Raw genomic sequence first — 24,248 nt, 5'->3', positions numbered from 1 at the left:
CTTTCACTTCCCCCGTGTGACTTGGACATCTTTTTTCTGGACAGTTTGGTGAGGAGCAGGGCTGTTTGAAATAGCTGGAGGTTCATTAACTGAACCAAGACTTACTGAGCCTGCTCTGTAGGTGCCAGGCACTGTTATACATGGTTAGGGATGAAGTCATGAACAAAAAATCTCCACCCACACAGAGGGGGAAAGAAATGTACATTGGAGTTGTGGGGTTGAAATTTCAGAGAAGGTGATATTTGGGTAAAGGGCTAAAGTTAGGGAGCTACCATGCCATTAGCTTGGGCAACCTTTCAGGCAGAGGGAATATTAAGTGCTAAGCCCTCAAGCAGGAAAATCTCTGATATATTCTAAGCACAGCAAAGGGACCAATGTGGGGAGGTAAGCAGGAAGAGGAGAAAGGTGAGGCCTGATCAAACAGGACCCAGGCTGTGCAGGGCCTTGTATTCTATGCCTGACTGCAGTGGAATGAGATGGTAAGCCAATCTTAAGATTTACATTGTGACTATGAACTTGGGATACAGTGGCACTAAGGGTATAATTTATGACAAAGTTGCTAATATGGTATAATCCAGACCAACCACTCAATCTCTTTGAGCCTTCATTTCCTTTTCTGTAAAAGGATAATTTTCACCTCATTTACTTCATAGGACTATTATAAAGATAAAAATGAAATATATGAAAGCACTATGATACTGGAAATTCTTAGTGATAATTTTTAACAATGACAAACTGTTTTAATTGTGACTTACTTAAATTGTGTGTCTTTTAAGTTATTCTGATTTCCCTACTGATACCACATTTTGTCTCCATTTCTTCACTAGGGTGTGAAACACATAAGGTTGCCAACACAAGTTCTTTTCACACAACTCCAAACACATCACTGGGAATGGTTCAGGCAACGCCATCCAAAGTGCAGCCATCACCCACCGTGCACACAAAAGAAGCATTAGGTAAAGTATTTTATCTGAGTGTGTAGCACCTGATGACAAGTTAATGAAAGCTCTTTTGCAACCTGTTTACAGTTATTCTTTTTGTTCTTTAAGGTTTCATCATGAATATGTTTCAGGCTCCTACACTTCCTGATATTTCTGATGACAAAGATGAATGGCAATCTCTGGATCAAAATGAAGATGCATTTGAAGCCCAGTTTCAAAGTAATAACTATTTAAAAGCGACTAAGTGCATAGCATTATAGGTGGTTATCACGGAAAATATCAAGAATTATTTAAGAGGTGGCCCTGCCCTTGATTAGCTTGTCACATAAGGGCAGGGAATGCATGAAATAAAAATAAGACAGTTCTTGACAAGGTACTCAATGTGTGTGATAGATTTGCTTGATTAAAGGAAAAAAAAAAAAAGAATAGTGCTAAAGAAGGACAAAACCCCCATGGATAAGAAGGGCTGAGTACTCAAGGTGTGACTTGAGCCTTCACTGGTAGAGGAATGGCTGGGGCAGAGTGTTAGAGGAGGCTGGCAGCTAGCCCACATTTGTCTAGAGTCAGGGGATTCATGCTAGAAGCCAGAGATCATGATAAAGATAAGTAGAAGCCAATTAGACTCAGGAGGACTTGAAATGTAAAGCTAAGAGGTTAATTCTTTCTTGAAGGAAATGGAAAACAAAACCCTGAGAGCGTTTATTGAGTGAGTCAGGTGACAATAGTAGTGATTTAGGAGAATGATTAACACCTTGCTGATATGTGGCAGGGACTCGTGACCTGGGACTTGAGTACAAAACCCTGTTACCATAGTTAAGTCACTTCATCTCACTATAGTGACTTACTGCCTAGTATTTGAAAAGCTGATATTAGTTCTTTTCTGTCAGCTGTTATTCCTTTTTCTTATTTGTAGTTGAAGTTTAACATAAAGGATGTTTTTTCCTACTACAATAATTGGATGCTATTTTTTATTCTGTTGCAGAAGATGTAAGGTCGTCTGGGGCTTGGGGAGTCAATAAGATCATCTCTTCTTTGTCATCTGCTTTTCATGTGTTTGAAGATGGAAACAAAGAAAATTATGGGTAAAAAAATACCATCTAGTTAATGGGATGCTGCAGAGTTTTCTCTGGGACCAGAGGTGGTAGGGTGGTGAGGACAGAATGTGAACTGTCAATCACATGGTCAAATGAGCCTTTTGACCACACGACCAGGGGCGTGTTGCCAAAGTTCTCCAGATCTACAGTACTGCAGGAATTCATTTTTGGCTTCTAAAAGTTATGTGACAGAAATTTCTGTATTTCCTACCCTCACTTAAGTAATGATAGGTCTACTTTTATAAGTCATGTTAATTTGATTACACTCAGTTTTGCTAGAACTGCTATAAAAGCAAGGAATATCTATATAAAGATTAACTCATTAAATAGGGTAAGTAGAGAACTTTTCTAATGGTCAAGTGATAGCATTTATTTCCTTAGCATATTTTACTATTTATAATTTAGCAAATCTTTCCTTAGATTACCACAGCCTAAAAATAAATCCACAGGAGCCAGGACCTTTGGAGAACGCTCTGTCAGCAGACTTCCTTCAAAACCAAAGGTAAGCAAACCTGTTTTATCTATGAAATGGGTCCTACAACCCATCTGCTTTATTCTACCAAATGATTATGCCAGTCAGAGGATAATGTGTATGTGAAACTATGCTGAAAAATATGAAACATAGGAAGAATATGTTTCTTTTAGGACATTATTTAATAATTATTCAAGAAGAAATAGGGTATATGCATATTTTCCAAGTGTCCTACCAAAATTATTTATTAATATTAATTACTGTGGTGGTTTCACATTTATCCACAAATTCTTTGAATTTTTTCCTCCAGTTTAATTCATCTCCTTTTGAGTGTGGCTAGATTTGGTGACTTGCTTCAGATAAAAAGCAAAGGGAAAGGGAAAATTAGATTACAGTAGGGAAACATGGCAGATTCTGCCTAATCAAGTGATTGGGTTAACCAGGAATAAGTTGTGTTGACAGCAGATATCCCCTAATATGATGTAATGAGAAGAACACTTCACCTCTGACATCCTTCCCAAAAATCCGTAACCCCAGTCTAATCATGAGAAAACATCAAATAAGCCCAAACTGTGTAGGGACATTCTACAGAGTTTCTGACTAGTGTTCAAAAGTGTCAGTACAAGAAAGACTAGGAAAGGCCAATAGACAATGACAGACTCAAGGAGGCTAAGAACACTTGACATCTAAAGGTGACATGGGATCCTGGATTGGATCCCTGAACAGAGGAGGCACATTAGTGGGAAAAAAAAAAGGTGAAATCCAAATACTCTACAGTTAATAGTACCCATTTCGTTTTTACAAATGTGCCATGGTTCTATAAGAAGTTGACATTAGGGGAAGCTTGGTGAGGAGGATATGTGGAAATTTTGTGCTATCTTTGTAACTCTTCTGTAAACCACAACTTTTCCAAATTAAAAAATATATATAAAATTTGAAAACAAAAATGTGGCTCTTGCTGTAATGTAACTCCACTGATTTTCCAGTTCTGGGGAAAAGAACTGAACCATGATATTGTGGGCTGTGTTAGCCAGGGGTTGACATCTGTTTCTTCTTTAATCCTTGTTTCTTTGGATCTTAAAGTGTTACTGAATAAGGTTTCATGGACAAAAGAGGGAGATTGCTGCTTTTTTTCATTTCATCTTCTGTTATAGGAAGAAGTGCCTCATGCTGAAGAGTTTTTGGATGATTCAACCATATGGGGTATTCGCTGCAACAAAACCCTGGCACCCAGTCCTAAGAGCCCCGGAGACTTCACATCTGCTGCACAACTTGCGTCTACACCATTCCACAAGCTTCCAGCGGAGTCAGTGCACATTTTAGAAGATAAAGGTGTGTGTTACACTGTTTTAGTGTCTGTCTTCTGCCAACTTTGATTCTTTCAGTTTTCTTCATGAAGTTTGATTCTAATAGTTTTCTTCATGAAAATTCCACATGGGAACTTTGAAAATCATAAAGAAGAAACTTAAAATCTGTTCATTGTATTTTTGTTCATAGGTTTTTTTTTTCCTTTGGCATATTGTCTTCCTAAAGTCTATGTATTTTTAAAATATAATAGCTTAGATTATAGGTAGAATGAGAGAAAATCTATAGAAGCATTAAAGGAAATAAGGTCCAACCCATTTGTATAGATAGAGCATGTTTACTTTGTTTCATAGCAAACAAAACAGCCACTACAGACATTAAATTATTTGAATGCTAAAAATAATGAACATTTATATTTTCTAATTTAATAAGAATAACAGCCAATTTTAGTCCTAGATGTGTGTCTACACACATATGTCAACTTTATTAGACATATAGCCAAGTACGATAGTCAGAAAGTATTATTTTTCTAACTTTTAGTGATCTGACTTTAAGAAAGTAATGATAAAACTCACAAGTAGTCCTTATTTCTACCGTTTCAAATCTATCACCCTATATATTTAAAAATTCATCATATATCTGAATTGAATCCTAACATATGACATTGTCATTGAGCACAGATAATTGTTAACTATTAAGTACCAACCTACAAACTAGACAGTCCTCTTGGTATCCACAGAGGATTGGTTCCAGGAACCCCTGCAGATACCAAAATCCAGGTGGATGCTCAAGTTCCACAGCTGACCCTGCAGAACCTGTGGATATGGAACCTGTGGATACAGAGGGCTGACTGTATACTAACTGTATCATTGCTCACGCTTTTAAAATACAGCAATTGTTTACCAAAGCAATAATAGAAGAGCTGCCAAAGAATTTCACTTCATTGGATGGAAGCATATTTTAATGTGGGTTCTGAGCCTATAGACCTAAACATTTTTGACCAAGAATTTCCTAGAGTGCTAATCCAATATAATACATTTCTTTTCTGAATCTTAAAGGAGAGGTCAGTTGAAACTTTGACAATTGCCAAGCACCATCACAAGCTTGCCTTTAATTAAAAAAAAAAAAAAAGATTAAAGCCTTTTCCATCCAGGAAAGGTAGTTTAATGAGTCTAAATAATCTTTCAAAAAGTCAATATTGGCTATTCTTAAGAGTATTTGCCACTTTGGCTTTATAAACAAAAACTAATGTTCTAGTGCTAAAAAGTAGTAACACCTGTTCAGTGAAGGAATATCTGATAAAATGTAATCCAATATACTTGGCTGTGTGCAGTATTATAATCACTTGGTAGAAGTTTATTCTGTATTTCTGTTCTTCCTAGTTTATCTATCTATAGATAGATTTTTTTTAAATTATAGAGAGTAATAAATATTGCCAGGTTGCTTTCTGATTTAAACACAAAATCGTTTCAATAAATTAAATGCTAACTTAGTCAATCATCTAATTGACTACAACATGTTAAAGTGAAAGACCCAAAATCTCTGCCCTCCAGAACCATTGTAGCCTTTTACTCTCCATGTTCTTGTCTTCAGGTTCTCCTGAAGCTGGGTGTAGCCCTGCCATCCATACCAGTGACTTCCCATGGTCTGATCATCCTGCTCACATGTTCTTGCCACTCTCTCGACCCCTTTTTTCTTGAAGGATTATAGGGATTAGATGTAGAGTTGAAATGCTCACATATATTAGTAGTAGATTTTATTTGTTTGTTTTTACGGATATGGTCTTGCTATGTTGCCCAGGCTGAGTGCAGTGCAGCCTCAAACTCCTGGGCTCAAGTGATCCTCCTACCTCAGCCTCTTGAGTAGCTAGGGCTACAGGCTCCTACCACCACATCTAGTTAATTTTAAAAAGTTATTTTAGGGGTAGGGTCTCACTATGTTGCTCAGCCTTGCCTCAAACTACTGGCCTCAAGTGATCCTCCCACCTCAGCCTCCCAAAGCACTGGGATATAGGCATGAGCTACTGTGCCTGGCCAGTAGTGGATTTTTTAAAAGTGATTTTTTCCTCCCATTTTTTGAATCTTATTATACATTTTACAATGGAACACTATTTTGAAATCATAATGCAAGTCAGTGTCAAAAGAAATCCTAGACTTTGTAACCATATCAAATAGTGTGTGTTGTGCACACATGTGCATCTAACATATCTCTCTAATTTTTGAATCTTTCAGAAAATGTGGTAGCAAAACAATGTACCCAGGTGACTTTGGATTCTTGTGAAGAAAACATGGTGGTGCCTTCAAGGGATGGAAAATTCAGGTATTGTGAGGGTTTATTTGGTTCTGCCATTCTCTTCATTTCCATTCTAACATTGTTTACCATTTTCATTCTAGCTTTGCCTTTTTGGCTGTAATAGGATACCTAATTTTAGCCTTAAAGGCTAATAAAGATTGTATGGACTAGTAGCTTTAAGTCAGAAGGTACTCTCCGTGAATATACATACAACAGTGAACCTAAGCACTTGATATATCAGGCCAGTGCTTGATGAGAAAACATCAGAGAAACCCAAATTGAAGGACGTTCTCCAGAATACCTGGCCAGTACTCCTCAAAACTGTCAAGGTCTTGGGAAACTAGGAAAGACTAAGAAACTGTCACAGATGAAAAGAGTAAAGAGACATAACAACTAAATGCAATCTGGTACCCAGGACTAGATCCTGAAGCAGAAGTTCCTTAGTGAAAAGAGTGGTGAAATTGAATGATGTCTACAGTTTAGTTAATAGTAACGGAACAAATGTTGGTTTATTAGTTTTGACAAAGGTACCATTGCAATAGGAAAGGATAATCTTAGCAGAAATTGAGTGAGGAGTATACAGGAATTCTCTATTATCTTTGCAACATTTCTTTATACCTAAAATTATTACAAAGAAAGTATAGTTGAAAAAAGTTTACAACAGGAAAAATGTGACAAGTGAAAATAGCAGTGTATGAAATTGCGTGTATAAATATATTTGTATAAAAATACATACTTCAGTATGTTTAGGTAGATATTGATTGGGGGTGTATGTGGAGATATATCTGCAGTCAGTTCTCATTATTCACTATAATTCTATAGAGTCACCACAAACACTGAATTAGTGAATACTGAATATTCTTAAGGGGAATACAGACAGCATCCTGCAAGCCTCTAATAACAACATTTTGTTAAAAAACACCTTATTTATTATATATTGTCAATTCATTAACGTTGAATTCATGTCCAGCAACACGACTGACATCTAAATAAAGCTTATCTAATACACATATTTTCACAGATTTCTAGTGCTTAGGAACATTAGAGAGCACTTCAGCACTATACTTCGGGACCATTTTCAATACCAAAGTCACCAAGAAAAAGCACAATGGAGCCGATCATAATGGAGCCGAAAACCTCCAGTCTCTAGTGATGTCTGATGATCCTGACCTGGGTGTAGCTCAGCTATGTTATGTTTGTGGTCTTTTTAACAAAAAGTTAAAAAGTGAAAAAAAATTTTTTTAATGTTACAGAATATAAAAAAAAATTTTTTATAGTTTACAATGTGTTTGTTTTTAAGCTAATGTTATTACAAAGTCAAAAGATAAACTTTTAAGTTGATAAAGTAAAAAAGTCACAGTAAGCTCAGGCTAATTTATTACTGAAGAAAAATTTTTCTTAGTAGTGTAGCCTAACTATAGTGTTTCTAAAGTCTAAATTGTGGCACTAAGTACAGCTTGAAAAGGATACTTGTTTGCAGTATGAGAGCTGGAACAGGAAGGCTGAGTGTCACCTTGTTCAACCTTAGCTCAGAACATATGTTAGGTGGCTCAATTTTTCATTGCTCTGCATATCTGTAAATGACTGAAAAATCACTATGAGTATTGATTTGAAGCTTACAAATAAATTGTAGCATACAGGTGAATTCACAAATATGAAATCCATGAATAATAAGGATCAACTGTATACTGTGTGTGTGTGTGTGTCTGTGTGTGTGTGTGCATGGATGTATATGTATACATATACTTCCATATACAGTCATGCAGTTGCTTAACAACTGGGATACTTTCTGAGAAATGTGTCCTTAGGCAGTTTCATTGTTACATGAACATCAGAGTGTACTTACATGAACTTAGATGGTTTGATTAGTTTACTACACACGTAGGCTATATGGTATAACCTGTGGCTCATAGGCTACAGACATGTACAGCATGTTACTGTATTGAATACTGTAAGCAATGGCAACAGAGTGGTGTAAGAATTTGTGTATGTAAACATAGAGAAGATATAGTAAAAATAAAGTGTAAAAGATAAAAAATGGTGTTCTGTGTAGGGCACTTCCCATGAATGGAGCTTACAGGACTGAAGTTGCTCTGGGTGAGTCAGTGAGTGAGTGAGTGGTGAGTGAACGTGAGGGCCTAGGATATTACTGTGCACTGCTGTAGACTTTAGAAACACTATAGTTAGGCTACACTACTAAGAAAAATTTTTCTTCAGTAATAAATTAGCCTGAGCTTACTGTGACTTTTTTACTTTATCAACTTAAAAAGTTTTATCTTTTTGACTTTTGTAATAACACTTAGCTTAAAAAACAAACACATTGTACAACTATACAAAAATATTTTTTCTTTATATCATTCTGTAAGCATTAAAAAAAATTTTTTTTTCACTTTTTTAACTTTTTTGTTAAAAACGACCACACAAACATACACATTAGCTGAGGCCTACACACCCAGGGTCAGGATCATCAGACATCACTAGGAGACTGGAGGTTTTCGGCTCCATTATGATCCTATGGGGCCACCATTGCATATGCTGTTCTCTGAATTGTTGTTATGCAGCACATGACTATATATATTGAAGTGTACTGGAGTGTTGTATTGTGATTGACATTTTCCGTTTGTTTCAATGTTATAAAAGCAGCCATTTTTGGAATAAAGTTAAATATTCAGTCTTGATGATAGTAGTGTCACATAGATGCAGCTTAGAGAAATAAACTCACTCCTGACATTTCCTACTAAAGAATATCCCATGTATTACCTCACCTATTTATCTGATATAACCATATCTTGATTTTATTATTTCTGTTCATATTGTACTAGCTGTATATTTTCATAGATTTGTTTGTCTAAAAATGCTTTAATCAACTTTTAGTCTGTGAGGCTATTGTGAAATGTCATTTCTAGAATGAGAAGGGACTTTCATGTGACTGAATCCAACAGATTTCTAATCATGCGGTGTTTTGGTTTCTTTATTCCTTTCACACGTCCAGTCCAATTCAAGAGAAAAGCCCAGAACAGGCCTTCTCGTCTCACATGTATTCAGCATCCTTACTCCGTCTGAGCCAGCCTGCTGCAGGTGGGGTACTTAACTGTGAGGCAGAATTGGGCGTTGAGGCTTGCAGACTTACAGACACTGACGCTGCCATTGCAGAAGATCCACCAGATGCTATTGCTGGGCTCCAAGCAGAATGGATGCAGATGAGTTCACTTGGGAATGTTGATGCTCCAAGTACGAACACTCACTCTTTGTTATGCCCTTAAATCAGGACAGGAGCATGGGGAAAGCTGTCCCATGAAAGAAACCCACAGTGGGACTTGAATGTCACTGAGTAGAACAGATGTCAGTGAGTTCAGACAAAACTTGCATAATGCATCACAATGGAGTAACAGTAGCATACTTGAAGGGCAAATCAATTTTAATTTTAGAATGTATCAAAATAATTACTGTTGGAAGAGGGAATTAGAATTTGACAGCCTACTACGTGCCAGGCATTTAATCTAATACGATTATGTTTTACATTTTACAGAAGTAAACTGAGGCTCAAGTTTAAAGAGACACCCCTCCACCCCCTTGTTACACATAAACAGTCTGGCATAGTGGTTAAGAGCACAGAGTCTGGAGATGGACTGACTATGTTCTAATCCTAGCTCCCGCACCTAAGTAGTCACGTGATCTTGACCAAGCTCATTCCAATTTTCCGTATCCCTCTTTTCTGTAGAGTTGAGCTGATGCTAGTACCTACCTTAGAGGCTTATTGTAAGAACCAAGTAAATTAATAAAGCACTGAGAACAGTGTTCTGCATGTGCTTAGCGCTGAGTGAGTGTTAACCATGTTGGATTAGTGTTTGATAACTGCCACTAATAAAATTTTTTGTAACATTCCAGGTTGGAGAGAAAGCTTTTTCTTACTTTTAGATATTATTTCTCTTTTGTGGACCCAAAGTGTATCTCATATACGCAAATTGTACATAGGTAGTATAAGTTTTGTGGCTATAAGTGAAAAAGCAATTAAATAATATGTGTCTATCTGAGCACATTAGAAGTAACTAATGTCCACATCTGCCCTTAAGACATGTATTCCTAATTGTGTTAAAGATAGAATCTAGCCGTTCCAGTTGAGTGGAGCAAATGCACCTAGAGTTGATTCCCTTTGTCACAACTGAATATTGATCCAAATTTGTAGATCTAAAATGGCAAATAATAAACTGTGCAGAGCTACCAATTTTGACTTTTAAAAATAGTTCTTTTTTATTTTGAATTAATGCTCTTAAAAGTATAAGGTTTTGAAAGCTTATTTAGTAAATATCTCTACTCACTGTCTATAATTTATTTGGTAAAGTTCTTGAGTACTCAATTCGTGTTCCTTTTTTTTTTTTTTCTCTTTCCTTTAAGACTTCATTGTTGGGAACCCATGGGATGATAAGCTGATTTTCAAACTTTTATCTGGGCTTTCTAAACCAGTGAGTTCCTATCCAAATACTTTTGAATGGCAATGTAAACTTCCAGCCATCAAGCCCAAGACTGAATTTCAATTGGGTAAGAATTATTTGGATAATATAACTTTAAATTCTTGTTTCTGTATGAGAAGTTGAAGGTAACTTGTGTGTGTGTGTGTGTGTGTGTGTGTGTGTGTGTGATATTCTCCTATTTGCCCCCCAACCTCCAATAGGGAGTTGTATCTGTAATACTAAACTGAACATTTTGTTAAGCCATGATTGTAGGATTGTGCTTCCTGTTGGGACTATAACTCCTATAACTCATAGAGGGCAATTTGCCAATATCTATTAAAATTAAAAATGCATTTACTTTTAAACCCAGCTATCCACTTTTAAGGATTTCCTACAGATATTATTATATACTTCTATAGTAAAATACTATAGTAACATTGGCAGCAGAACAAGAAAGCTCACTCTGTACTGATAGGGAATGAGCTCCAAAACATACCATACTGTTAAATGAAAAGGGCAGAGCCGTATGTATTATATGCCACAATTAAAACAGTTAGCTGTAGGTGGGAGTGGGAAACAATGGGAGCAAGACTTCACAATATTCCCTTTTAAATTTTTTAATGAATAGACTTTATTTTTAAGAGAAGTTTTAAGCTTACAGAAAAATTCAGCATAAAGTACATATTCCTACCTCCCCATATACACACACACAGATTTTCCTGCTACTAACATCTTGCATGAGTGTGGTACATTTGTTAAAATTAAGCCAATGTTGATGCATTATTAATCGAAGTGCTAATTTACATTAGGGTTCACTCTTTGGGTTGTATATTCTGTGGGGTTTGACGAATGTAGTACAATGACATGTATCCATCATTACAGTATCATACAGAATCATTTCCTCACCCTAAAAATCCCCTGTGCCTCACCTATTCATCCCTTCCTCCTTGTCCCCCAACCCCTGGCAACCACTGATTGTTTTGCTGTCTGTGTAGTTTTGCCTTTTCCATAATGTCATATAGTTGGAGTCATACAGTATATAGCCTTTTCGACTGGCATCTTTTGCTTAGCAATGTGCATTTAAGGTTCCTTTGTGTCATTTCATGATTCGATAGCTTTTTTTTTTAATCACTGAATAATGTTTAGTGCATGAATGTACCACACAGTTGAACCTTTCCACTCATCTAATGAAAGAGATCTTGGTTACTTCCAAGTTTTGGCAATTATGAATAAAGTTGCTGTAAACATCTGTGTGCAAGTTTTTGTGTGGACATAAGTTTTCAACTCATAATTTGGGTAAATACCAAGGAGTGTAACTGCAGGGTTGTATGATGAGAGTATGTTTACTTTTGTAAGAAACTTCCAAAGTGGCTGTACCATTTAGCATTCCCACCAACAGTGAATGAGAGCTCCTGTTCCCCAGTCTTGCCCTCATTAGGTGGTTGTCAGCGTTTTGGGTTTTAGCCATTCTGATAGGTGAACAGTGATATCTCAATCTTGTTTTAAGTTTCAATTCCCTGAAGACATACGGCATTGAATATTTTTTCATATGCTTATTTGCCATCAGTATATCTTCAGTGAGATGTCTATCCAGATCTTTTGTCCATTTTCTAATTGGTTGGTTGGTTTCTTATCATTGCTTTGTTCCTGATCTTAGGGGGAAAGCATCTACATAGTTTATTACCTATAAGTATGATTTTAGCTGTAGGTTTTTTTTATTTATTTATTTATTTATTTTATTATACTTTAGGTTTTAGGGTACATGTGCACAATGTGCAGGTTTGTTACATATGTATCCATGTGCCATGTTGTTTTGCTGCACCCATTAACTCGTCATTTAGCATTAGGTATATCTCCTAATGCTGTCCCTCCCCCGTCCCCCCACCCCACAACAGTCCCCCGAGTGTGATGTTCCCCTTCCTGTGTCCATGAGTTCTCATTGTTCAATTCCCACCTATGAGTGAGAACATGTGGTGTTTGGTTTTTTGTCCTTGCAATAGTTTACTGAGAATGATGTTTTCCAGTTTCATCCGTGTCCCTACAAAGGACATGAACTCATCATTTTTTATGGCTGCATAGTATTCCATGGTGTATATGTGCCATGTTTTCTTAATCCAGTCTATCGTTGTTGGACATTTGGGTTGGTTCCAACTCTTTGCTATTGTGAATAGGTTTTTTGTAAATGTTCTTTGTCAAGAAAGTATCTCTCTATTCCTAGTTTGCTGAGAGGCTTTTTTTTTCAATCATAAGTGGGTGTTTTATTTATCATGCTCCTTTCAATATTTTCTGCATTTATTGATATGATTATATGATTCTTTGTTGATGTGATGGATTTCATTAATTGAAATTAATTAATTAAGTGTTGAACTAGCCTTGTATACCTGGGATAAATTGCACTTGGTTGTTCTAGTGTGTAATTCTTTTTATACATTGTTGGATTGGATTTATTTATAATTCTTTTTACACATTGTTGGATTGGATTTACTAATATTTTGCTGAAGATGTTTGTATCCGTGTTCATGAGAGGTACTGGTCTATAGTATTCCTTCCTTGTAATATCTTTATCTGGTCTTGGTGTCAGGGAAATGCTGGCCCCTTAGAACCCCTTAGAATGAGATAGGAAGTATTCCCTCTGCTTCTTTCATCTGCGAGAGATTGTTGAGAATGGATATAATTTGTTCCTCAAATGTTTGATGGAATTCACTAGTGAAACCCATCTGAGCCTAGTGCTTCCCGTTTTGGAAGGTTATCAATTACTGATTCCATTTCTTTAACAGATATAGGACTGTTCATATTATCTATTTCTCTTTTGTGGGCTTTGGTAGATTGCATCTTTCAAGGAATTTGTTCATTTCATCTCAATTCTCATTTGTGGATATGGCATTCCACTATTGATTTCTACTGTAATGTTTATTTCTTTTATTCTGCTTACTTTAAATTTGCTCTTTTTTCTAGTTTCTTAAGGTAGAATCTCATTGATTTTTAGATCTTCTTTTCTAATATATGTATTTAGTGCTACAAATTTTCCTTTACTGCGTCCCACAAATTTTGGTAAATTGTATTTGCATTTTCATTTGGTTCAAAATATTTTTAAATTTCTCTTGAGACTTCTTTGACCAATGTGGTATTCAGAAGTATGTTTAATCTCCAAGTATTTGGGGGACTTTACAACTACCTTTCATACTGTGTATGATTTCTGTTCTTTTAAATTTGGTAAAATGTTTTATGGCCCAGAATGTTGTCTCTTTTGGTGACTATTCCATGTGAGCTTGAGAAGAATGTATATTCTGCTGTTATTCGATGAAGTATTCCATAAATGTCAATTAGATCCAATTGATTGATGCTACCATTCAGTTCAACCATGTTTTTACTGCTGATTTCCTGCCTGCTTTATCTGCCCCTTCCCGTCCCTCCCTGTCCTGCCCCTCCCCTCCCCTCCCCTTCTTTTCTTTCTTTGTTGAAATAGGGTATCACTCTGTCATCCAGACTGGGGTGCAGTGGTACAATCTTGGCTCACTGCAACCTCAAAATCCTGGATTCAAGCAATCCTTTGACCCCAGCTTCCTGGGTAGTTAGGACTACGGTCATGCACCACAACATGCAGCTTTTTTTTTTTTTTTTTTTTGATAGAGATAGGGTTCTCACTATGTTGCCTAGGTCTCGAACTTCTGACCTCAATCAATCTTTCTGTCTTGGCCTCCCAAAGTGCTGGGATTACAGGTGTGAGCCACCACACCCAGTTGATCTGTCCATTTCTGATGGAAGGGTGTTGAAGTCGCCAACTATAATAGTGAATTCATCTTTTTCTCCTTGTAGTTCTATTAGTTTTTGGTAACTTTTGACTCACATATTTTGACACTCTTGTTAGGCTTATACACATTATGTCTTCTTGGAGAATTAATCCCTTTAACATTATATAATGCAGGCCAGGCACAGTTACTCACACCTGTAATCCAGCACTTTGGCAGGCCAAGGCAGTAGTATCAGCTGAGGCCAGGAGTTTGAGACAAGTCTGGACAATGCAGTGAGGCCTTGTCTCTACAAATATTTTTTTAAAAAAATTAACCAGGCATGGCGACACGTGCCTATAAGTCCCAGCTACTTGGGAGGCTGAGGCTGGAGGATCACTTATGCACAGGAGTTCAGATTAGCCAGGGAATATAGCAAGACCTTGTCTTATACACACACACACACACACACACACACACACCACACACACACACGTAATGCCATTTTCTATGCTGATAATTGTTTTGCTCTGAAGTCTGCTCTGTCAGAAATGAATATAGCTATTATTACATTTTCTTTTATTAGTGTTAGCATGGTATATCTTTTTCTATCCCTTTCCTTTTTTTTTTTTTTTGAGAAGGAGTCTCGCTCTGTCACCCAGGCTGGAGTGTAGTGCTGTAGTACTGTGATCTTGGCTCACTGCAACCTCCGCCTCCCAGGTTCAAGTGATTCTCCTGTCTCAGCCTCCTGAGTAGCTGGGACTACAGGCGCACACCACCAAGCCCAGTTAATTTTTATATTTTTTTTAGAGACAGGGTTTCACCATATTGGTCAGGCTGGTCTCAAACTCCTGACCTCAGGTGATCCACCTTCCTTGGCCTCCCAAAGTGCTGAGATTACAAGTGTGAGCCACCGTGCCTGGCCTTATCCCTTTACTTTTCATCTGTCTTGGTATTTAAAGTATGTCTTTGTTTTGATTGGTATATTTAGACCACTGATATTTAAAGTGATTGTTGATATAATTGGATTGTCACTATATTTGTTTTCTATTCCTTGCCCTTGTTCTTTGTTTCTTTGTCTACTATTCCCTTTCTTCCTTCTCTGATTTTTTGAGTTATTTCATAATTCCATTTTGTCTCCTCTCTTAGTGTATTAATTATACTTCTTTTAAAATTTTTTAAGTGGTTACCCTAGTGTTTGCAATATACCTCACAACTAATCTTTTTTGCTTGTGTAAGAAAATTTTTATTCTTCACATTTGAAGGATAATTTTGCTGGATACAGAATTCTAGATTGGTGGATTCCAAATTTCTAAGTACTTTAGATATTTCACTCCACTCTCTTCTTGCTTGCATGGTTACTGAGAAGTCCTGTGTAATTCTTATCTTTGCTCCTCTATAGGTAAGATGGTTTTATTTGTCTTGCTTCTTTCAATATTTTCTCTGTGTCTTTTTCTGCAGTTTGAATATGATATGCCTAGATGTTGATTTTTCAGTATTTATCCTGCTTGGTGCTCTCTAAGCTTCCTGGATCTGTGATTTGGTGTCTATCATTAATTTTGGAAAATTCTGTGCTATTATTACTTCAATTTTTTTTTTTTTTTTTGAGACGGAGTTTACCTCTTTTTGCCCAGGCTACAGTGCAGTGGCACAATCTCGGTGCACTGCAACCTCTGCCTCCAGGGTTTAAGTGATTCTACTGCCTCAGCCTCCCGAGTAGCTGGGACTACAGATGCCCGCCGCCATACCCGGCTAATTTTTTGTATTTTTAGTAGAGATGGGGTTTCATCATGTTGGCCTTGAACTCCTGACCTCAAGTGATCCGCCCATCATGGCCTCCCAAAGTGCTGGGATTACAGGCGTGAGCCACTGCTCCCGGCCTCAGATATTTTTTCTGTTCCTTTCTCCCTTCTTCCTTCTGGTATTCCCATTCTGCATCTGTTATACATTTTGTAGTTGTCCCACATTCCTTAAATACTCTATCTATTTCTTTCTTTCTATTTTTTTTTTTTTTTTCATTTCAGTTTTGGAAGTTTTTATTGGCTTATCTTCAAGCTCACTGATTCTTTTCCCTGCCATGTATAGTCTATTGGTGAGTCAATCAAAGGCATTCTTTATTTCTATTACAGCGGGTTTTTATTTCTAGTACCTTTTTTTGCTTCTCAGTTTCTCTCTGCCTATATTACCCATTTCTTCTTGCACACTGTCTACTTTTTTCATTAGAACTCTTAGCATGTCAATTAGAATTAAAAAAAAAAAATTTCTAGTGTGGGCCTGGCATGGTAGCTCATTCCTATAATCCCACCACTTTAGGAGGCTGAGGTAGGACGATCAGTTGAGGCCAGGAGTTCAAGACTAGCCTGGGCAACATAGTGAGACTCTGTCTCTGCAAAAAATTAAAAGATTAGCAAGGCTTGATGGTGTGCACCTATAGTCCTAGCTACACGGGAGGCTGAGGCAGGAAGATCACTTGAGCCCAGGAGTTTGAGGCTGTAGTGAGCTATGTTCATGCTACTACACTCTAGCCTGGGTGACACAGTGAGAACCTATCTCTAAAAACACAAACAACAAAATCCTAGTCTGATAATTCTAAAATCTCTGCCATATGTGTATCTGTTTCTGATGCTTACTCTGGCTCTTCAGGCTGTGATTTTTGTCTTTTACTATGCCTTGTGAGTTTTTGTTAAGAGCCGGACCTAATATATGAGCTAAAAGGAAATGGGATTAAATAGACCTTCAGTGTGAGCTTTCATGCTTAATCTGCCTATGGGTTAGGCTGTGTTTACTGTTTGCTGTCACTACATAAGAGGCTATAATTGCCCTTTGTGTCCTTATTTTTGTTTCCCTTGTTGTCTTTGGGTTTCCCTAGGGACTTCTTAAATAAGGTCTGAGATGTGCAGTTCTTTATATTATAACTCTCCCAGTACTGGTTCCAGCTGTGGTTTCTGTTCCTGGGCTTCTACTTTGGCAAGCTGTGATTCTCTGTGTCCACTTCTCTGTCTCTCTAATTTTGGAGGAAGCAGATTGTCCTTTGACCTCAGTTCTCTAATGGATCTCAGAAGTGTCGTTGATTTTCAGCCATTTGGCTTACTGTGAGGGTGGAGTGATGACTCCAAGCTCCTCATATGCTGGACCAGGAACCAGAAATCTACTACTTTACATCTGATTTTGAACATGTGAATTCTTGTTTTTAATTTAATTTAAAAATCTACTAGTACAGCCTAGGTGTGTTAGCTCACTCCTGTAATCCCAACACTTTGGGAGGCCAAGGCAGGAGGATCACTTGAAGCCAGGAATTTGAGACAAGCTTGGGCAACATGGTGAGACCCCATCTCTACAAAAAATTTAAGAATTAGCTGGGCATGGTGGTGCACGCCTGTGGTCCTGGCTTCTCAGGAGCCTGTCTCTAAAGAACAAACAAAAAACTACTACAACTTCACCTCCGTGGTCTTTCCCCCAAAATCCAATAACTCCAAAGTAACCACAAGAAACATATCAAACAAACCCAATTTGAGGGCCATTCTACAACATACCTGACTAGTACTCTTTGGAACTGTCATCATCAAAAACAAGGAACATCTGAGAAACTGTCACAGCCCAGAAGAGGCTAAGTGGACTCTAATGACTAAACATAAAGTATACTAGAACATAGGCAAAAACTAGTGAAATGTGAGTGAGATGTACAGCTGAGTTAATAGGAGCATAATACTTTGGTTGATTGATTATTTGTGACAAATATACCATGGTTACATAAGAGTTAACAATTGCAGACAGTGGATGCGAAGGATACAGAAAACTCTATGTCTTTGTAACTTCTTTGTAAATTGAAAACTATTTAAAAGGCTTACATAAATTACAATTTTCAATTATCTTCTAAGGTTCTAAGCTGGTCTATGTCCATCACCTTCTTGGAGAAGGAGCCTTTGCCCAGGTGTACGAAGCTACCCAGGGAGATCTGAATGATGCTAAAAATAAACAGAAATTTGTTTTAAAGGTAAATGACCTGAGTTGTCTTTTGTATGATATAGAAATGAATTTCAGAACTTGAGTTTGCCAATAATTTTTTTTTTCTTTAAGATAGTGGTGTTTTTATTTATGTCTACAGTTGGCAATTAAAAAACAAAAACTACAAAGGATTTAGAATTTTTTTCCCACTAAAATTGTCTTGCAGCAACCCCCACATTGTAGCAACAGTTCATAGCTTGTCATCACTGTCAACACCACATCTTTTATTGGGATAGAGGTTGCTTTATTGCTATCATTTTTCAGAATATGAGACTGGATATGAATTTCACATACCTGATTTGCAGGTCCAGAAGCCTGCCAACCCCTGGGAATTCTACATTGGGACCCAGTTGATGGAAAGACTAAAGCCATCTATGCAGCACATGTTTATGAAGTTCTATTCTGCCCACTTATTCCAGAATGGCAGTGTATTAGTAGGAGAGCTCTACAGCTATGGAACATTATTAGTAAGTATTCATTTTTATGATGAGCACATGAATTTAAAATGCATTTTTGGCTTGTACCTTGCACGTACTTTTGTGGTTGGGGCTTTTGTGGAGTTGTGGGCAGGGGCAAAGCTCTCAATTTGAAATTTTATTAATCTTGTGCAACTAACTCAGGATTCCACTTTCCATTGTTCCTAGAATGCCATTAACCTCTATAAAAATACCCCTGAAAAAGTGATGCCTCAAGGTCTCGTCATCTCTTTTGCTATGAGAATGCTTTACATGATTGAGCAAGTGCATGACTGTGAAATCATTCATGGAGACATTAAGCCAGACAATTTCATACTTGGAAACAGGCAAGTGTTATACTTTTAACAGGGTTCTTCTCTTCCTATTTCCATAGCAGCCTTTCATCATTTGTGCTCATGCAGCCTGGCTTTGTGTTTAATATAGATTTTTGGAACAGGATGACGAAGATGATTTATCTGCTGGCTTGGCACTGATTGACCTGGGTCAGAGCATAGATATGAAACTTTTTCCAAAAGGAACTATATTCACAGCAAAGTGTGAAACATCTGGTTTTCAGTGTGTTGAGATGCTCAGCAACAAACCATGGAACTACCAGGTATAAAACTAAAGTGAGGGACTTGGAAATATTTCTCTGTGTTGCGCTTATCAGATTTTCAAAATGAATTTGGGGATCTAGGTAGTTTGAGGTGGTCTTTTGAGGAGCAGTTGAAGGAGAGATGAGCCTAAGGCCAACGTGGCAGGGATAGAATTCTATTCCTGAAGAGTACTCTGCTTTCTTATTAGTCCATTACAGATCCTGTTATCAGGAAAGGGGAGCAGATATATTCTGTGAGTTTGATCATAGGGAAGAGTATTTAATGATTAGTGAACCCTTCAGAAAGGAAGTCATGCAGCAAAGAGACAGCTTGGTTTATTGAGATCAAGGTAGGCCAGCCCAATTTCCTAAATCAGGGATAACAGGGAGACCCGCATGCCCACTCCAGGCAGAGTTGAGCACATGTTGGATATATCTGGGATGCTCTCAGGCAGGATGGTGGGTTTGACTGTAATAGATGGTACAGCCAGATTCCCAACTGGCCAGATCAAGAAATGGATCATTATTATTCTAATGGAAGATTGCAGAATTTTCAACCAACTAGAATATTAGATGACCAGCGAGGAGAATGCTAATTGGGATAAATGAAAAGTTTTGAACCTGGGTTAACAAAACCAACTGCCAGGTTCCCTGGTGAAAGCTATGTCTTTCCAGGAGCCCATGGTAAAAGGGGCAAAGATTAGGTGGGGAGGGGAGGGGTCTTGTTTCTAGTATGTTGTCACTGCTAGTGAGGCCTTAGGAGATGGTCATCTTCTATCCTGTGGATGTGAATGGGGCTGGAGTGTTCTTTTCAGTTATGAACATATCACACAACAAGAGGCCATGGGGGCGAGTTAGAGAACTACAACCAGAGTCCCAGGGGAGTGAGCTAGGAGGACTTCCAAGCTGTCTATGTGGAAGAGGGCTTAGAGTGTTGTGTTTGTCATCTGTGTGACAGAATGAAGGACTTGAGAGGGACATGGTAGCTCAGGAGGGCAGAGCTTTCCAAGAAACTACCGTAAGAGGTGGAGGGTAGTCTGCTGTCTGTGGAAGCCTGTGGCAAAGCCTAGATATTCAGTAAGACATGTTAGTGGGGCGATTGAACAAATGCCTTCCAAAATGTTTTAAAAGTAAAATCCTGTGAGTATTTAACTTGCTGCCTAAGTTAGACAGGCATCTTGATATAGTCATGTGTAAATTACTACTTAAGTCATATGTACCTCTATCTTCTTCATAGATTGATTACTTTGGGGTTGCTGCAACAGTATATTGCATGCTCTTTGGTACTTACATGAAAGTGAAAAATGAAGGAGGAGAGTGTAAGCCTGAAGGTCTTTTTAGAAGGTGGGTATTAGCGTTGGTGCTGTAGTGAAAAGAGAATAACTATAGTAGAATGTTGGGTTCCATCTGGCAAAAAAAAAAGGATCTCTGCCACCGCATGGAAATCCTATGCCTTGGGCAGTATGGTGACAGGACGGTCCTGGGCACTGGGCACAGGGAATAAGCTGCATAACTTTACCACTTCTCTCTCCCCACTGGGGCAGCTGATGTCCTCACTGAAAACTCCTGGCCAAATGGTTGACATCCTGTACACACGCAAATGTTTCCACCCCTAATCACCTAATGCCACTGGCCCTCAGGTTTTCACTTGTTTTTTCTTTTCTTTTTTTTTTTGGTCTGTGGAAATACTGATCCTATTTTTGTCAGATATTTGTAAGAAGCGAAGGAAATAGTGTATGTGAAAATGCTTCGTAAATTATAAAGTAATATGAGTAGCTCTCTCTCACAGGACAGTCCTAGCCCTGTGTTACTTGAGCTTCTCAAAAATTATTTTTTTTTAATCTATAAATCACAGTGAAAATTCATGATTAGGCAAGAGCTCTTCCTGTCAACATGGATGGCTCTCCTAACACAATGTGTGAACAAACTGTTGGAATGTTTTGTTTAAGCTGAGTATTTGGTACCTGCATATTCATTATATCACTTATACTTTCTTTTTTGAGGCATAAAAACATATGCAGAAAAGTACACTCCTCTTAAGTGTACAGCCTAATGGACTTTTACAAATGTTTATATCTTCTTGAGAAAATGTAAGATGGGATTCCTGTGAACCTCATCTCCCCCAGCCCCCACAAAAAAAAAAGAAAAATGGCAATAATTTTATGAAATGTCATATACCGTACATAAGTAAGGTTAGGTTCAGGCCCTGGAGGAAAGCTTATAACAACTATTCTTTATTCTGCATAATGAGCCCTCATGTTTAGTAAATACTTTATTCCATCTTTGGCTCAAAATTGAAGGACCAGATAGTTTCATCTCTGACCACCAGTGTGAAGAAGAGCTGGAAGTTAACCCTCAGCAGGCCTGGTGGCATTTCCTGTCTGGAGCACAATTCCTTTGTATTCTACTTTCTCTCCAACGCCTTATCTCCATGTTCTGGAGTTTCTGCAGTTAATTTTAATAATTATAGTAGTTGGAACTCTTAACTCTGAGCTCTCTCCTGGGCAGTCCAGCCTGTCTACCTGGTCCTGGTGCATATGCAATTAGGTTTGACAGAAGCATTTGTCCAGGTTATCCAATTCTGGCAGTATTGTATGTACAGCTAGCCAGAAGCAGATAGTTTGGGTTTTTATTTAAAGGGAGAGAGAGAAAATTTTTTGACTTGCAGTATTGCTAAAAGATTACTTACTGGCCGGGCGTGGTGGCTCACACTTGTAATCCCAGCACTTTGGGAGGCCGAGGCGGGTGGATCACGAGTTCAGGAGATCAAGACCACGGTGAAACCGCCAGCCTGGGTGACAGAGTAAGACTCCGTCTCAAAAAAAAAAAAAAAAGATTACTTATCTTATTTTTTGGAACAAGATGTATAAGACAGTTAATTGGGTCTTTAATCTCTCTCATGTATAATAGATATAGTGTTTCCATACTTGCTGCATTGTATTGTGTTTAGGTGAGAGTTGTTATACTAAACTGTCCAAGCCTGTGGAAGACAGATGCAGGGATGGGGTTATCCTGCAAACTGAAGGCTACATTTTAGCCATTATTTATTCTTTGTCTTTTTCAGGCTTCCTCATTTGGATATGTGGAATGAATTTTTTCACGTTATGTTGAATATTCCAGATTGTCATCATCTTCCATCTTTGGATTTGTTAAGGCAAAAGCTGAAGAAAGTATTTCAACAACACTATACTAATAAGATTAGGGCCCTACGTAATAGGCTAATTGTACTGCTCTTAGAATGTAAGCGTTCACGAAAATAAAATTTGGATATAGACAGTCCTTAAAAATCACACTGTAAATATGAATCTGCTCACTTTAAACCTTGATTTTTTTCATTTATTGTTTATGTAAATGTTTGTTAAAAATAAATCCCACGGAATATTTCCATGTGACTTAGTTGTTATAAATATTTCAACAAAATATACAACACCATAAGGTCCCTATGTAGCAGGCTGATTGGGCTGCTTCTGGGATGCAAGCATTTGTGAGAATAATTCAGACATGAGCATTCTCTAGAAATCACTTTTTAAACACTGACCTGTTTAAGCCAAAAAAGGGCCAAGACAGCTATTTTCCAAATTTGAAGTTTGGTGTCTGTGTAAACACACACACACACACACACACACACACACATACACACACACACGTTTCCCTAACATTTCCAAGGGACTTCAAGTTTTTATGAATAAAGCTTGCCTGTCCTTTATTGTACCTGTTCTTCATTGCTCTCTACGAAATAAAAATCCTAAGCCTGTTTATTTTTTAAAAGTACCAAAGGAAAATCTCAGATCTTAAAGTCTTTCTTATAAGCTATATAGATCATTAATTAACCATCTCTAAAATTATAGCAGACAACTTGGCATTTGTTGACTTTCAGAGCTGGAAGGGCCTTCTAGCCTGGACTGACCTTCCTTCCTCCATCCCTCCTTCCCTTGTTCCCTTAGCATTACAATGAAAACAAATCCCAGGTTATGCACAATTCAGGAGGACAGAGTGAATTGCTTCCTCCTACCCTTATCAGCCATCGTGTTGCCCATTCCAGAGGCAATCACACCCCATTTTTTATGAATCTTTCCAAAAAGAATGGAATGCATATTTCTATGTACTGTGTTTTTGAAGCAACTAGCATAGTTCTGCTTTTTTGACTTAATGTGTGGCAACAGAGAATATAACTACATATGGAATGACCTCATGCTTTTTAATAGTCGCGTATTAGTTGGTTATATGATATATCTGTATATAAATGCCTAGAAGTGAAATTGCTGGGTCAAAGGTGAGTGTGTTTAAAATTTTGTATTAATAGCTGCAAATAGCCTCCCATGGGAGTTGTGTCAGACATCTATAAGCGTCTTTGTTCTCCATACTCTCATTAGGACAGATCAGGCTCTCTTTGACTTTTGCCAATCTGATAGATGAAAAAATACGTCTTTTTTTTTTTTTAATTATACTTTAAGTTCTAGGGTACATGTGCACAACGTGCGTTTGTTACATATGTATACATGTGCCATGTTGGTTTGCTGCACCTGTTAACTTGTCATTTACATTAGGTGTATCTCCTAATGCTATCCCTCCCCCCTCCTCCCACCCCACAGCAGGCCCCAGTGTGTGATATTTCCCACCCTGTGTCCAAGTGTTCTCATTGTTCAGTTCCCACCTGTGAGTGAGAACATGCGGTGTTTGGTTTTCTGTCCTTGCGATAGTTTGTTCAGAATGATGGTTTCCAGCTTCATCCATGTCCCTGCAAAGGACATGAACTCATCCCTTTTTATGGCTGCATAGTATTCCATGGTGTGTATGTGCCACATTTTCTTAATCCAGTCTATCATTGATGGACATTTGGCTTGGCTCCAAGTCTTTGCTATTGTGAATAGTGCCGCAATAAACATACGTGTGCATGTGTCTTTATAGCA

At 37.8% G+C, this 24,248-nt stretch overlaps 1 protein-coding gene across 3 annotated transcripts in view; it reads left to right on the top strand.

Annotated features, from left to right (window-relative positions):
• BUB1 (BUB1 mitotic checkpoint serine/threonine kinase) overlaps positions 1–22,864 on the top strand; it is a 41,311-nt gene extending 18,447 nt beyond the window's left edge. Inside the window, exons 11-24 of one of the 3 annotated variants that reach the window (XM_030827682.1) lie at positions 828–956; positions 1,050–1,160; positions 1,924–2,023; positions 2,456–2,537; positions 3,662–3,839; positions 6,044–6,131; positions 9,097–9,335; positions 10,500–10,643; positions 18,162–18,277; positions 18,594–18,755; positions 18,933–19,090; positions 19,188–19,359; positions 20,576–20,682; positions 22,403–22,864. In XM_030827682.1, coding sequence (XP_030683542.1) covers positions 828–956; positions 1,050–1,160; positions 1,924–2,023; positions 2,456–2,537; positions 3,662–3,839; positions 6,044–6,131; positions 9,097–9,335; positions 10,500–10,643; positions 18,162–18,277; positions 18,594–18,755; positions 18,933–19,090; positions 19,188–19,359; positions 20,576–20,682; positions 22,403–22,598 — 1,982 coding nt within the window. In that variant the 3' untranslated portion in view covers positions 22,599–22,864. The remainder of the gene's footprint in view (positions 1–827; positions 957–1,049; positions 1,161–1,923; positions 2,024–2,455; positions 2,538–3,661; positions 3,840–6,043; positions 6,132–9,096; positions 9,336–10,499; positions 10,644–18,161; positions 18,278–18,593; positions 18,756–18,932; positions 19,091–19,187; positions 19,360–20,575; positions 20,683–22,402) is intronic. The other 2 variants (XM_030827681.1, XM_030827683.1) reach the window with 2 other exon arrangements.
• Positions 22,865–24,248: the final 1,384 nt, after the last annotated feature.

This window comes from Nomascus leucogenys, chromosome 14 (genome assembly GCF_006542625.1).
Source record: "Nomascus leucogenys isolate Asia chromosome 14, Asia_NLE_v1, whole genome shotgun sequence".
In the NCBI taxonomy this organism is placed as follows: Eukaryota; Metazoa; Chordata; class Mammalia; order Primates; family Hylobatidae; genus Nomascus; species Nomascus leucogenys.
The sequence above is the reverse complement of the archived record's forward strand: the minus strand, read 5'-3'. Positions and strand labels throughout refer to the sequence as shown.